This window comes from Nyctibius grandis, chromosome 10 (assembly GCF_013368605.1).
Source record: "Nyctibius grandis isolate bNycGra1 chromosome 10, bNycGra1.pri, whole genome shotgun sequence".
NCBI classification, from domain to species: domain Eukaryota; kingdom Metazoa; phylum Chordata; class Aves; order Nyctibiiformes; family Nyctibiidae; genus Nyctibius; species Nyctibius grandis.
Window position 1 is genome coordinate 6,837,801 of NC_090667.1, and position 16,449 is coordinate 6,854,249.

Here is a 16,449-nt window from a genome sequence, read left to right on the forward strand (position 1 = left end):
AGCAGAGAAAATGAGTAAAACAATTGTAGAAAAACAGAGAGGGAGAGCAGACCTGGCTGTTACACAGCCTGGGAAGCAGAGCTTTTTGCTTCGGGACCTTCTCCTGGCCATGACAACCATGCTGCCCAGTATTTAACCTCCTCCCCTGAAGAAGCAGTCGTGCAGAGCACTTGGATGCAACAAACCATGCTGGGATTAGTGCTGTATTTTCATGCATATATACCAGCTGAAATAATCTGCATTTTTTTTTTTAAGTACTGTGATTTGTAGTAAGTCCTTAGTGTCCTGCACTTGGTGCTGGCTGAACATCCAGGGAACCTCCATCTTGTGCTACTCATGTGAAAGCAGAGGGAGAAACAAGAAGCACAAGGATTGGTGGAGGACAGACCAGACATAGGAAGAGAGACTCTAGTATATTTATTTTCATGTTACACACAGGTACATATAACCAGCTCTGCAGCTGAAATGAAAGTTTAGTTTTACTGATAAGTCATGGTTTAAACACTTCAAAACACAGTAGTGTCCAAAAACGCTTCATATAAACTTAACAGAATTGTCCACTTGCTGTCATGATGCTTTTTCCAGTACTGAACCTGGCATTAGGTCTGAGTATTGCTCATTGGCAATGTAATCAATTCTTCTCTCCTTTAAGTGCTTCCTTGCAACACATTTCAAACTGTCCATGTTTTGTTCACAGTGCGGGAGCATTGCCCCTGAACTCCCCACTTTCTGCTCACACACTTCTATGTTTCCCAGAGGGAAACAGAAGCAGAGAAATAAATCAATAGATAGTTCTGTCTAGGAAGTCACGCTTGATTTCAGATAAATATATTTTTATCACACTAGACCACTTTGGGGGAAAGTGAGTTGTTCTCCGTTTTCTTGCAACAGGAGTTTTTCTCAGCCAGTTGCCAACATTTTTCAGCACTTGGCTATGAAAGCTGCTAAATGTATAAATGAAGGAGTATCATCAGCTTTCATGACATCTCTATCCATCTTCCCAGTCTTTTCATGTTTGGATCCAGCTTCCAAAATTCAGCCAGGTAAATACAAGAGCAGAGTGATAAATAACTCAAGCACTGACCATTTGGAAAGAAAAACCTCCAGTGGACATTGACTGCTTTCTAGAGATCTCCCCTCAGGAGCGAGGGGGTACTGAGCTGTGCTGCCTCAGGGAACTTAACTCAGAGCACTCAACTTCAAGCCAGCACAGATTTTTTTTTCCCTGCATTTATTTTATTTTCAGCAGAATTTAGAAGAATTTTGACATGTGTCCCCCAATAACACTTTCACAGAAGGTTTGACTTGGTGCAAGACTAAATGTTTTCAGCTTTGCTTTTGATGTTTGGCCAAAAAGGCTCAGTAATTTTTGGTTATGAGTTCTTTTGATTGATGCCACATTAAATGTGATAAAAACTGCTTTTAGGACCAAAAAAAAAAAGTTATTTCAGAACTGGAGGTGAGTTCGTGGTCATTTGCTTCTCACTATTTCTCTTCTAAAATTTCCTCATCCATGCATACTTTTCCCACCCACCACTTCCCCTTCCTCACAACCCCCTTTGTCTTCCTCAGGAACAAAAATTTGGCCATTTTGTTTAAGATCACACAAAATCTTCACCCTACAGCTCCACATTCCCAACCTTAACTGCAGGTCTCTGTGCTCATAGATCTGCAAGTCAAGAGATGCATTTAACAACCCCAAGCTTTGCAGACAAGGTTGCAATTCTCCCATGAAGGGAGGAGAAGAGAACACCATCACTCATGGATGTCACTCTGTGCACCAACACAAGACACTGTCTGGTCCTAAATGCATAAGACACATTCAAAGAGCCACAAAATCTTGCAGAGGAATGTCTCCATCATATGGTGGATGTGTGAGTATGTCAAACTATACTGTCTCCTTACTGCTTTGGCTGGGTGTCTTGGACAGCGGAGAAGAAGACATGCTTTCAGTGGTACACAGGTGGGATAAGGAGGAAAACCCCCTGAGCTCAGTTAGGGAGTTGCACAAGTGAGGCCCAGGGTGAGGGAGGAAATCCTGCGCAGCCTCTGCCCAGGCAGAACCCAACCTGTTAGTGGGAGCACAGAGCCCAGTGTCCTGCACGGGGCGGAAGAGCAGGGATCTGGGCAGCTCACAGGCAGCAAAGCACAACTGGCACAGCAAATCCAGAGGGAAAACACACTTTAATGTCTGGTGGAGGGAAAAATGATAATACAAAACCTGGTATTATTATTAAATGTAAATGTCACTGATAAAACTCAAGTGTCCACTTGGGGGTGGCAAAGTGTTTCAGCTGTGTCTTCAGGGAGCAGGAACTGCCTTTTCTCTCCACATCCTTGTGTGTATCTGTTAGCCTCTCCATGGCTTGTTTCTCAAGATTATAGCTGGTAAAATGGGTCTGACAGAAAACATGCGCTAAAATTCCCCTTGCGCTGCAGGAAAAGGTGACTCACCATCTACCATGAGCCCCCCAGGTCTCATCTCGCCTAGGAGTCCAACAGGGAGAGGCAAAACAGAAGACTTCAGGGCAAACAAGGTAAGATCACATTGTAGTAAGAGTATAACCCATTCCTCCTACAATGGGAAATGTCATCTGGATCCCCGGTGACCAGACTGGAAGAAGCCTTTATGCATATGGTGTATCATCTTTCAGGAACTAATGTTCTTATTTGTTATGACAACTCTGTGTACTCTATGTAAGTAAGTCCCAGCCCCTTGCTGACACACATCAGATGGTTTTCCATGGCAGTGCATGCCAAGCCTGAGCCCAGTGTGGTGGTTAAAGCTAGCCCTGCATCATGATGCACAAGGGAGGCATTTCTCTGAAACACCAGCAGGCTTTGAAACTTGGGACGTAGAAGTTTATAAAATTCTCTGTCACGTAACAGATTCACCCTGTCATCCCTTTACAAAACTCTGTAGGGTCCTGGCCTTGCAGTTAGTGAAGGTCAGGAACTCATCAGCTTGGATTAAGCGTGCTGCCTTCAGGATCTGTTTGCATGATTGGGATGTGGGAGAGTTTCCCAGACCTCATATTGTGCTTTGTGGCAAAACTGGAACTCAGTAATGCAAAACCACTGCAAAACTTTCTTTTTTATTGCCTTTGTATCAGCTTCTCTGATCTTTTGGGTTTGTCTCAATTCCATTGTGAATGGTTTCCAGCCTGTTTCCTGGTGGTTGCTAACCCTATGTAGATTTCTGATGTCTGCCATCCACCTGGTATAGGCAGGTGTGAAGTCTGCTCAAGTATGACCACAGGGCTTCACTGGCAGAGACAACACATAAGTATCTGAAGTTCAAGCAATGATAAGAAGGTGTTGCAAACTGCAGGACATGGGGCATAGCAGGGACCTACCACAGTCCATTTGTACATGGTCAGGCTCAGTTCAGGCAGATGGGCAAAAATGAAGCTCTTCGATGCACAGGACAAGCCTGCAAAGACTGCAGGTATTTCGCATTCCCTGGGCAGATGTCCCCCGCTAGCTGCATTTTGGGCAAAGGAGTCACACCAGGAACATCCTCAGCTCCCAGCAACGGCTATTTCCCAGGTAATGTAAATGAATTTGTGGCCTCCCTCCTGTGCTGGTAACATTGGGAGCGTGTCTCATTTTTGTAAAGTAGCTCTTTACTGGCACAGCTGGCAGCCAGTAAGCTGAGATTTCCAGCCATCCCGCTAGCTTGAGGGTAACACAATGCTTCTCATCCACCTGCTAATTACAGTCTCCTCATTCATTCATTCAACAAGACAGGTCTGTGAGCTTTTCTTGTGGGAAATAAGTCTTTTAGGAGGGTCTCTTATCCTCTTGTTTCTTAAAGACACTTTCTTTAACTTCTCTCTCACCTTGATTACAACATGGAAAGTCACAGACCAGTGGAGAGCTGAGAACTGCTGACAGATGACCTGTGGGTGCCAGGGAGACTTGTGTCTTCAGCAGAGTCCATGAGATTGAGGTCCTCAACGATGAAGATGCTCTGCTGGGCAGGAATCCTGCTGGTGGGATGGTTAGGGGCCCAGCGCTTGCAGCAAGGAGAGATCACACTGAGGAAAGCCATCCTGAAGCGCTGGGACAATAGATTGTAAATGATGGGGTTCACAGCAGAGCTCAGGTAGAAGAAAACACCTAGGAGAACAACGGTGGGGAAAAAGAGAGAGAGACCTCATTTTTGTGTGGAACGATCTCAGAAGAGGAAAATCTCTTCATTGCCTATACTGCTCCACCAAGCTTGGGTGCAAGGGTGGAGGCAGTGACAGCACATCTCTGCCTGCTACCATCCAGGTAGAGGGATGTCTCGCGAAGGCTAGCTCAGGCACTGCAGCACACAGGGAAAGGAAAGTGGGAGAGAGTATTAACTGGAGCTCACTATCTCCAGCTGTTCGGGAACCAGCGCTCTCTTGAGCTGTACTGACCTGCCTCCAGCACAGCCCTCATCCCCACAGCAGGATTTGCACAGCTGGTGCCCCCATCAAAGCTGTCAGAGGATAACTTCCAGCTGAGGGGAGCTAATTTCTTACAACACACCAGGACAATTGCACGAGATTGGATTTGTCTGAGCAGCCTAATAGCCACATCCAGTGTTTTCCCATGGCAGACTGAAAATAAGATTCCTCTTTGAAAAAGCCTCCATTTTATGGTTGGCAGGGCCATAAACATTTGGTTATATCACCCAGTTCTGAGCAGTATGTGAGTCTTTTGCCACTTGGTAAGGTTTCCTGTTTGCCTGAGAGATCCTCTGAAGGATCATGCCTGCTGCTGTGTATTCATTAAAAACAGCTGAATGACAGTAGACTTCTTTTCTGAACATCTCCAAGAAGGAAAAGCAGCTGGTAGTGATGTATGATATTCTATTTTTTTCTCCCATGTTTTACGAATATTCAGACAACTGCATTGGACAAGATGCCCAGATCTTGAAAGCTGCAGAAACTTCCATGCGATTTTTATTTAAGGCACAATTCTCGTCACTGTCTACCAGACCCAAAGAAGTTTTTCCATACATACCTCATGTCACCTGCAAAATAAATGACTACATATTTCAAGTAAACCACTCACAATTACTTTTTTTCCCCAGCCCCTGTGCAAGTGGAAGAAGAAAGCTTTACCTGACACCACATGAATTAAGTTGAATATATTAGCCAGAGGCTCAGTCCATTCCACAACAAAACTGAAGAAGAGTCGATCTATGTGGAATGGAGCCCAGCAGATAGCAAAAACCATCACGAGGACAACTAGCATGGAGAAAGGGGAGAAGAAAACCAAGTCAGTTATGGAAGGATATGGTTCACTAGCCTGCAGAGAGCAGAAAGAGTTTAGAAAGCTGGATGAAAGACTAAATATACAAATTTTATTAATTGTTTCAAAACTTTTGCCATCCTTTCTGTCTTTCTGCAGTGCTTGCTGAAAAACATTAACAGCTAAAAGAATAAGCTTTCCACTGATTTCTTTGTTGGATAACTCAATGCATGCACACACAATGACATTCAAACAGAGCAGGCAACAGCCAGGTAGTGTTGTGGCATGTACAGAGCCTAATGAAAAACCTGCCAGTGAGACGTGTGGATTCACCTGTGGTAGCTGGGACACACTGACTCCGTTGTGCCTTGGAGTTAATTTCCTCTGCACACTATTTGTACATCACATAGCAGGATACGGCCATAGGAACCACCCACTGATGATAAGCCTGTCTGGGTATGCTGTTCAACATGAAGGAAAAAGAGTTTGCCTCCATGCACAACTTGGCCTGTGCTGGCTCTTGTAAGGACTCTTGCAAATCCATTCCAGACTTGGGTCCTATGAACATCTGTCATCACAGACATGGGGCACACAAAATCAGACTGACTTCAAAGTACATTTTACTAGTTCAGAAGGTGACTTAAGCTGCCTAAAAGAATAATGTTGTTGCAGGAAATATTGAAGGTGATTTATGTTTCCTGCATAAACACCATCTCAGTAGCAAGGTGATCTTTGCCTTAAAGACAGCCCTAAACTAGGAAGTGATGTGAGTGTTTTCAGGGTGGTTGAAGCACAAATTCTCCTGAATGCTATACAATGTGCAAGCTTGCCTAGGTTCTACTTTCTCTTGGGAAGGTCTAAGTGGTTAAGTCAGCAGTAGGTGATGTATGCTGCTTGGCAGGACCTTCCTGTTCACGAGCAGAGCTTGTAGTGTGATGAAAACCGTATGTACATCCTTCTTTAAAAATGTACAAGATGATAGACTGTTTGCACTCTGAAAAAGAGGGATCCTCCCTAAACAGCTGCAAGAGCCAGGTTTGGAGTCAGGGATATTAGAGAGTTGCTATGCAAGCATCTGCCACATAGGTTTTCTCAACTTCCTCTCGTGTTGGGGAGAAAAATTCACCTTCTGAGTCTTTTGATAGTTAGCCATGGTGTTTCACTCCCACGCCCTGTAAATCCAGATAAAACAGCAATAAGCTTTTTTTTTTTTTTCTTTTTCATCACAGCTACTCATCTCATAACTCTTATATCCAGTGAATTTACTTGATACCCTTCAGGACCTGGTCACCATCTTGTCCATGGTCAATGCAACACAGAAGGACTCACTACTTACACAACATCTTGGTGACTGATTTCCTGGATGGTCTCTGAACATTCACAGCCATTTCCTCCACTTCCAAAGATTTGTCTCCTTTCAACTGGCAAAAGGAGGGAAACCGAAGGAGAGCTTAGACAGGAGATAACATGCTCACCAGACACAGCCTGTTTGATATTTTGATAGCTGGAGTTTGATAAAGCAAAGTTTGTGGCAACTCAGGACTCACTGAAAAAAAATCTATATTTAAATTTCAGTTTTAGTCTAGGGAAACATTGAAGCTTTAAGTTCAAAACAATCTACCGATTTTATTCATCTGAGACTGCCTATTTACAGTAAATTTGTATTTCAGTTCCCCACTTGTCCTTTCTCAATGAGTCAATATTTGGTTCACAGTTTGTGTTCAATTTCAACAGTATTTTGCTAGGCACTATTTTCTCTTCTAGCAAAACATTGTTTGTTTGTTTTTTTTATTTTCCTAAAAGGGTTCCCCACAATTAAGCACAAACCAATGATCCAAAAAATACCCAGAGAGGCCTCAGTGAAACACAGATGTAATCACTTGAAAAATTCCAGTAGAATCCAAGGGAGTTCGTTTCTTGCCCTGAGTGTTTGGACTAATTGAAATTCAATCCATCTAATGAACAAAACCTATTTATACTCTCTTGCAGACAAGTCAGTGTGCATGATATGCACAGGTTCAGCCACATACTGCTCAATTACAACAAAGTTGTTTTTTCACCAGTAGTTTTTCCTGGGCTTCTAAAAAATGGACATAAAGAATAATAATCTGATCCTCCCTGAAATGCTTCCCCAATATGCTTACAGCAAGAGCATTGGTGCTTTGGTGATGACAAGACCAGGACTAGATAATCAGGACAATTGCTTTGATTATAGAAGAAATCATCTATGGAGAGTACATGATTGGGCCCAGCTTCCTGAAGTGGGAACTTCTGATTAGCCAATGGATTTGGAGTGACCCTTTTTTCAACAGAGAGAAACTGGAAACAAAACTTCTAATTACAAGGGAAAGAATACCAGGAATGAGGGAATAGAGAGAAATCAATCTGGATTTGTAAAAATCTTGTAAAAACATGCTAGTTGTGCCATTTTTCTTTTGCCTTTTACGCTGTGACTTTGCTTCCTGATTTTCGGTTAACAATACTTTTCTCTAAGGATGATCAAATGAGACCTTCTTTCAATGTTCTATTTATTCATAAAACCCATAAAAGGGAAACACATGTCAATTGAATTATATTCAATTACAGTGCAATTCAGCCTCCCATAATTTACATTATTCCCTTTGTAACTTATAGTCATAGCCACAGTTGCTTAAGGAAGAGGCTCAGTTGATTTGTAACATATCTAGTGATAAAAGTCTGCTCACATTGATTAAAATCCCTAATTTCCCTTCAGTGGTTTTCAGTCTCAACACTAATCTATTCCAGGCATATTCCAAAGCCTCAGAGAATATAGTGCTCTGATGCTGTAATAAACTAGACATACATGAATCTTTATTTTTCACCTTCCTCCTGTCATTTTGATGATGCTATAAAGCTCCTCTTTAGCCTCAAGTGATAATAGATGGAGGTGTAACTAGTAAGAATAATATGGCAAAGGTTGCAACTTGAGTTCATGCCAATGGTTTGACAGAGGGAGAACTCCAGCCAAGGTAGTGGTTACTTTTCCATCACTGTGGATGTATGAGGCTCTCTAGGGTTGCCTGGAGATGAATGTTGCCCATTCACTGCAAGAGAATTAAAAGTGTCTGGAGCAGGAAGCTGAAAATTGGATTTTCTCCCCACATCTTTATTAGCTACAGCATTTCATTCTAGAAATCAAAAAGCAGAGCAAAATTAGGGCCTCACCTATCCCCAGGCAAATCTAGTGAGGCCACTCAGCAAAAGCAGAATTGTTTTCTGTAAGCTCCTTGGCCTCTCTGACACGAGTGGTGATCAAACTTTCCAACTGATGGAAAAATTGATCTTTAAAAACCACATGGCTTGTGCTAAAGCATGAAATCCTGCCTACTTGAGCAACTTGGATGAAGCAGTTGCCACCTGCCTGCTGAACTGCAGCTTGGATGCACACTTCGCTCACTCCCATTGCAAAGGAGAATTTGTTAGTGGGTGCAAGGTTTGCAGGACAACCTCCATGGAAAGAAGACAGACCCTTCCAGGAGTGTGCTGGTCTCTGCAAAAATTAGCCGAAGGCAGTCACTGTCCACAGAAGATTCTGGTTTTAACAGCTGGGCATTTAGGGGACAAAACAGATTTTGATGAGAAAATCTGGACCAGCTGTACATTGGCAAGAATAAGTTGACTTGATTCAAAGGTAGTTGAAATCAAAATTACCAGTGTGTCCAATGTGTTACTGAGGGGAAGTGACACTGAGAGAAGCATTGGAATCTTAACAGAGGAATCATCCTAGGTGCAGTCAATCTAGTCCCATCTGATCATCTAGACCCCCTCATAGATGTCTGAAGTAGGTGGGATAAATAGGTCTCTGGACTCTCCACTCTCTTCATTCACTGTCAAAAATCCTAGTTAAACAGAATCCGACTTTTAAACAAGCAGAGATAGCCACCTATCCCTGCGTCCTTTTAGAGACCAGTTTGAAGGGACCCTGCACTGAATCCTGCTGCAATGCAGACTTCTTCCCAAGCAATGCCACTCCATCTCTATCAGCACTGCAGGGATTAGCTTCTACAAGCAACCATTTCCCCCATGTCCTCTTCCTCCTCAACTTTTTGGCTATAGGTTGCAACCAGTAGCCCAACAGCTGAACTGGGCTTGAAGAGCCTGGCTGATTTAGGGATTGGTCCTAAAGGCACCTGTGATGAGGATTCCGTGAAAGAGGCAGCAGGAAGCTTCCACAAACAAATCTAATGAGACTGCAGTGTAATCATCAGTGTCCTCTTCTTTACACTAATGCTGGAACTATCGTTTGACCATAACATTGTAATATTAAACCATCAAGACTTAAAATTATAGCCAAGTAGTTCATGAGGTAATTGACCAAGAGGTAATCAGCCTGAAGCCTCTGTTGGCCATGAATTTCCCAGTGAGGAAGACAAATACATTTTTTCCTTTTTGCAAGGAATAAATTTAAAAATGAACTCAGCTACTGTATGACCCATGTTTGCTACCCTCTCACAGCTGCTTAACATGTCACACATGCTTCCTTCTGTATTGCGTCCTGAGGCTCTCCTGAACACTGACAAAGCGTGAGGGAGAAGCTTGGGTGAGGAAATGCCTTTCCACAAAGCCTGGACTTGGAAAGTCTATGCCTCTATTTGCTGAGTTTGAGCTGTTATACAACCTTTGGATCAATGCTGAGCTTTTCCACTACAGTCTATGAGCAATACATGGCACTCAGTTGCTGAAGCTTGATAGATTTTATCCTCTGTGAGTAAATAAAAAGTGTCTTCTCTTGAAAAATTATATATATACACCATTCTTCTATCATTTCTGTTGAAAAAAATTAAACTATCTTGCCTAGTGCATTTTAGAGCCCAATGCAGATATACCCAGGATCAGTGTTGTTCAAAATTTGGAACTCTGAGAAAAAAAAAAAAGCAGATGCATAAACAATGAACGTTGCAGCCCTTAGTAAAGACAGTTTGAACATATCTGTGAATACACAGAAGTCCTGGGGGGAGCAGCCCTCATCTGGTACTCAGCTTCTCTTCCGGGGTGGGGATTAGGAATATCTGCTGCCACAAATAGAAGCTATCGAAATCTTCAAGACTTCTTTTTGTTGGTTTGGGGATTTCTCCTTCTTTTTCAAACAGCTATATTTTCAGCACTTTTTCCTCCCTCCAGGTCTTATTTTGCAAAATTTTCAGTGAAACTATGTAAAGACCCCACAACAGCCACTGGGCTGTGGGGATAATTTAACCCATTCTTTGCTTTGAAGATCTACTGTGTGCTATGGATTTCTGGCAGTTAATCCTTGTGGCTTTTCCTAGGTAAGGAAAAATTGCTTCTGTAGGGTTTCACATAACAGTAAATATCAGCCAGCACAACAAAATGATACATACATCAGCACAGATTTAGTTGAATTTCTTGCATATTATTCGGTAAGTTCATTCATCTCTACTAGCATACTGCATCCATTTCTTGCTATACGATCAGACACATCTTTTTAAACTTTAATTTATATTCAGTGCAATGAGATAGGATTTATATTTTCAAAAGAAATGTAACGTACAAGAAGAAAAAAGTCATCGACACTCTATGATTAGCAGTGCATTTGAGTGTTGTGCTACATAGCTTTATAATACTGTGATGCTGATTATTTTATCCATGTATTTAAATGACGAATACTTGATAAAACTAGTCTCACTTTCTGAAGAGAGACTAAATATGAACTCTAAGGTAGCCTTAATCGATGGTGAAACTATGCCATAGTTATATAAAGAAACGATTACTGAATTTGCTAGCTGCAGCAATAAGGTAGCATTTCAGTTTATGACAGCTTTGTGAGTTTTAACAACTGGATATTATCACTATCTCTAGGGAAGGAGAAAAATAAAGTAATTCAATGGAAATTCCACAGTTACAAGAAGAGGGAAAGCAAATAATACACAAGATTCAATCACTATCCTGCTCCTTTTAAATTTTTTTCACATTTTTCCTTTTGGTCTATTTCCTACTAGTCCCTGCTGCAAAGGTGCAAATCTCTGAGAGGCTGGAATCAATCTACAGATTTGAACGTTTAAGTAACATTCCCACGTGAGCAGCAGTGATGGTAAGTTTTTAAAAAAAGATTGGGTTAAATTGTTCCCCAGCATGGCTATATTCATTTGAGAATGAGATTATACCAAAGAAGGAGTTGGATCCACTGATTTCAGAGGTTTGAAATGCTTTTGCTTTTCTGGAGGAAAACATGAGCAAGAAAAAGGTGCAATCACTTAAAAGACACAAACAGACACAAACACACAAGAATGAGCTAAGGAAACACTGAACACAGTTGGAGTAGGACTTACTCTTAGCCCCATCAGATAGTACAGCACACTTATTACCCCCATAGGCAGCACATAGAAGAGAAAGGAAGTAATCTGGACAATACAGTTGTAGATCCACATGGGCATGACTACAGTGCAGGTAGCAGAGCCAGGGACGAGGGTGCCATTGGGGAAATACTGCAGCATGATGCCGTGGGTGCCTGTGTTGGGGAGGGCGAAGAGGACAGAGAGGACCCAGAGCACCACGATGGTCCTCAGGGCACGCTTGCGAGTGCTCTCCAGCTTTGCACGGAAAGGATGGAGGATGGCAATGTATCTCTCCACGCTGACTGTGGTCACACTGAGGATGGAGGCAAAACACACTGTTTCAAAGAGTGCAGTCTTGAAATAGCAGCCAACGGGCCCAAACAAGAAGGGGTAGTTGCTCCACATCTCATAGACTTCCAGTGGCATCCCGAAAAGCAGCACGAGCAGGTCTGAGACAGCGAGGCTGAAGAGATAGTAATTGGTCGGGGTCTTCATGTTCCGGTGCTTGAGGATTACCAGGCAAACTAAGAAGTTACCTACCACCCCAACAACGAAGATCAGGGTGTACACCAAAGCCATGGGCAAGAACAGATGGCTCCGTCTGGGCCCACATAGGAAGGCTAAGTAATCCTCAGTGCTGTTTAAGTACCTCCTGAAATGTTCTTCATGTAGAGCAAAGTGATTAAACCAGGAGATATTGCTGATCCAGGCCATCACTGGATCTTCTGAAATGTTTCACAACTGAGATCCAGGCTGCTTCAAGTTTCTCTGTGCTAGTTTGCTCACTGTTTGCAGAGAGGGAAGTTGGGGGGGAGTTGGCTTACCAGACCTAGATGCACAAAGCCACTGAGAGATGTGAGTGAGTGTTTGCCTGGCTTCGGTTAAGGTTTTTGCCTTTGTAACAGCTGTTCCCCTGCAAGGAGTCCCTTAGCCAGAAAGCCCCTCCTTTCACACATATTCATTGGTTCGCTAAGTGCATTAGATTATAGAGTAAAAGAGGTTCCAGCTACTTGTATCAGCTCCCGTAGCAGATGCATTTACAGCATCAGCAATGTGGGATTTAGAGAGCTGAAATATAGGATGCGAGACAAGCTGCAAGATGTTTGTATTTGTCAGAGGGTGGGAAACCAGACAAAAAAAAAACAACCCACACCCAAAAACTCAGTCCAAAAAGCTTTTACAAAATTATATTGATGCTACATCCAGTTATGAGCCACAAGCAAAAAAAAAAAAGCCTGGCGTGATTTTATTTTTCAGATCTCTGCTGATTTTTATTTTCTGTTATCTATGGCAGCAAGTAGTTGGAAACAGAGTTTGATCAGTAGAAAGCCAGTCCACTTTTGTAGTCATTCATGTGGAATTAGGCTACCATAATATTTCAGCCTTTTTTTTTTAAACACTGTTTTTTTTCTTTTCTCCTGAAATCTGACATAGAATTTTAATTGCTCTTCATATTGATATGAAAATACTTTCCCACTTTCCTGGTATGCTGCAATCTGATCCCATATTCTTAGACAGTCTTGTTTTAGGAATATTTCTGAGGACTGTATTATTCCAAAGACATATTTATTGCCTCCAGGACTAAATTTACATGATTTTTTATAAACTCTTATTTCTTCCTGAATGACAACCATTCTGCAAACACACTTTCTGAGCCAAAAAAGTGTATCCTGCAAGGATGAAAGCTGTGTCAAAATAGATCATTTATCTCCTTATGAATGCTTGATTCCTCACCGAATTTCTCTAAAACAAAAAAGCTTCAAAATGCGTGGATGTTATCTTTTGAGATTCAGAAAAACTTTAGCTGTTTGAAATCAGGTGAAAAAGCTGAGGGCTAGTTTAGGGGATTTTATCAGCTTGGTGTGCAATTTGTCTGCCCAGTACCTCTCACTAGCTCTCACTTTTCAATACCTGCCCAGTCCCCCTCTTTGAGACCATGTAGACTTTTTACACCCCTAACATCCTTTAGCAAGGAGCTCCTTGGGTCTACTATCTATGTGTGAAGAACCACCTTCTTTTCTCTGTTTGACCCTTTAGCTGAGTCTCCCTGGCTACTAACCTAAGACTGCATGTTTTTAACAACCCAGGAGAAAAAGAACAGCCCTTTTGGCTGGCATGTTCTCCAAAATCCTGACAAAAGCAAGTTTTCCAAGGAAGATGAAAACTACTCCAGTGTAAGTGCCTAGATAGTAAACTGATCCCACACAAAACCTGTTTTCTGACTCTTAAGATTGGAGGCTGTCTTAGATCCTGTCTTCTTTACTCCTTCCCTCTTTAACTTCTGGTTTAGTAGTGGTCCAACAACCTTGCAATAAAACATACTGTAATAAGCACAGACTGCCTCCAAAAATAACAGCAGGAGGTAAAGAACCGAGGTTTGATCCCATAGAGGCATATTCGATGTGTGGAGCCTGAGGATTACTGTGCATTCATTTAAAATGTTAGAGGCATGGAAGGCACCAGAACAACTATACTAACAAGACAGAAGCATGTCTCTTGTGATGACTTTCGGATCTGCTGAAATTATCTCGCACATAAACTCTCTCCATCAGAAAGACCCTACTCATTTATTTTAGCATTGCACTGAGGTATTTCATTCAGCAGATTTAAAGGTTTTATTGGATTTGTGAGCTACAAGTGTGTTCTTTTGACCTATTTCTCCCTTCATCTTAAAGAGATTCCTTGCATTTTAGCAATACTGAAAGAATGTGAATTTGATTTTGACCTACTCTTGGTGTAAGAATTGGGAACAGAGGAATCATTAGTAGGGTGCCTGGCCGACCAGGACTGACTGTTTCAGAGCACAGTAGGAGACAAGTATTGGATAACGTGTGCAGGGCTTAACACTTGCTGTACCTCTGCTTATCTTTCAGGGGTTTTTTTTCCCCCTTAATCTCTCAACAATATTTCATTTCTTTCCATTTCTTCTCCCCTCCCTAGTAAGTTCCACCACTCTCTATACTGCGTCATAACTGAGGTGAGTAAACACTTCTAAGGTAGCTACCAAATTGGTCTTCATTTTTTTTTTTACACATTAACTCTGTAAAGAAATTGAAAAGTAATCTTGAGGTTTGTTCAGCTTGAACTCAATCTTACAGAAAAGGAAACCAAAATGGATTGAGTTATTTACTAAAAAGCCAACAAGGCAGCCATATCCATCACGATCCCTATGAGAAGAAATCAATGGGCTTTAGAAACACATCAAGTCACTTGAAAGTGTGGATATGCCAGGCCCACCTGTGTCTACTTCCACTTGTTCTCCCCCATCATCCTTTCTGATCCTGCTGGGCTTGGGTGCTGACAAGCTGTAAGAATAGAAGCACAGAAGAAAAGTGGATCTATTTGTCTAGCAGGTCACCTCTGGAACCATGTCCCTATGACCACAACTAAGTGGCAGATGGAGAGGACAAGAAGAGTGGAAAATATATTTCAGTTCATTTCTCAAAGCTTTATTCAATGCTCTTTATCATATCTGTCCCAATAAGGATAGAAGAGTGTGTCTAACCAAAGGCTATCTCTGGCCCTGTATGACTGGAAATATTTTATTTTTACAACTGAGACAGAAAATAAAAACATATTTTCCTTTTGAAAGCAATATTAAAGCATTTGGTATTTTACATTATAAAGCACACTTCATTGGTGCTTGCTGTAATACACTCAAAGGAAGATGGCGTGCTGCATGCTGGCCTTAGAATTGTGCAGTTTTACGTAATAGTAATGTAATTAATGTAATGTAATATTTACATTAATGTAATGTACACTATGTAATACATATTAATATAGTGTAATATTTGGCAACATTAACCCAGACAAGGTTTTTTTGGCATGGTAAGTGTCACTACTAGTCAGAGTGTGGCGTTATCTCCTTAGGCACTGACTATGCCCTCATGCTGGTGGTATCTCTTGTGCCATAGTTACAGTGTAGAATCTTTCCCTTAGCCAACATAATGTGCTACAGCACATTTCTGTGTTTCGTTGAGAGCAGCAAAGTGCACATTTAAGAAGAGGTAAATGCAAATTCCTTCATGTTTCTGAAAGTCCTTGTAAGGGCACCCATTAGCCACTGTATATTATGTCAGTAAATGGTGAATAATTTTATATTTTAGGGAAAAATTGGACACATTCATCAAAAGAGATGGAGAATGGTGGAGGTAATCCAGAGTACAGCAAGTGGATAAATCCTCCACTGGTCATGCTTACAGAGGGATGTACTTTGAAGAACTATGGGCCATTATGATGGTCTGCTCTGAATACTTGCTCATCTCAGAATGTAGAATTTTATTCACACAAAACAAGATTTTTGGATGTTTGTATCTGTGTGATGAGACAGGGAGGTTTCTCATCCAGCTTCGTATGCTCTGGTTGTGGAACTGGCAGTAATATAGCTGTGCTAATGCCATGGTGTGCCATGCTAATTAATTCTGTTGATTAGCTGAGAAACAATACTGCCCTGACATGTTCACTTGGTGTCCAGGACTTGAGCTGACATCTCTGAGCAACCCTGCATGTGGTGTTGTTCAGGGTTTCCAAGAAAGTGTTGTAATGCTTAGTGTACCCACAACTTTAGAAAGACATCCTACTTCATTGGAACGTCTGGAAGAGGTATTGGGTTTGCCATAATTCTTGGCAAGCAAGTGAACTAATTTTATCTTCAGGAATTACAACCTGGCCTTTCATTTCTAATTTCTAATTTCCATTTGCAACCATCAGATTCTGCTGTTTCAGTGCTTTCACCTTTTCTCCAATTTGTAAATATGAAAAGTAGGTGCAAAATCCTTCAGAAATTCTGTGAGGGTACTGCTGTCCAGCTTGTCTGAGCTTGCTTTCCCTACTCCTTTCACGGAGCCTTTCAGATCTGCCCATGGAGCTTTCTGAATTGCAGGTTCAAACTCACTGTTTTAATCCT

At 41.8% G+C, this 16,449-nt stretch overlaps 1 protein-coding gene across 1 annotated transcript; it reads right to left on the reverse strand.

The window, feature by feature from the left end:
* Window positions 1-3,862: 3,862 nt before the first annotated feature.
* On the reverse strand, window positions 3,863-12,257 carry NMUR2 (neuromedin U receptor 2). The gene is made up of 4 exons (XM_068409632.1): window positions 11,538-12,257; window positions 6,566-6,650; window positions 5,100-5,225; window positions 3,863-4,122 (listed from the first exon to the last, which is right to left on the reverse strand). Exons 1-4 carry the CDS (start codon window positions 12,255-12,257, stop codon window positions 3,863-3,865), a joined length of 1,191 nt encoding a protein of 396 aa, XP_068265733.1.
* Between the last annotated feature and the right edge of the window lie 4,192 nt (window positions 12,258-16,449).

What these genes read in the sequence shown, in the direction of transcription:
- NMUR2 (XM_068409632.1), bottom strand. Translation starts at nt 12,257, where the DNA reads ATGGCCTGGATCAGCAATATCTCCTGGTTTAATCACTTTGCTCTACAT. An exon ending in ACTATCTGATGGGGCTAAGA is followed by an intron (nt 6,651 to 11,537) that starts GTAAGTCCTACT and finishes TCCTTTTGCCAG; the next exon opens with TTGAAAGGAGACAAATCTTT. An exon ending in ATCAGTCACCAAGATGTTGT is followed by an intron (nt 5,226 to 6,565) that starts GTAAGTAGTGAG and finishes TCTCCATGCTAG; the next exon opens with TTGTCCTCGTGATGGTTTTT.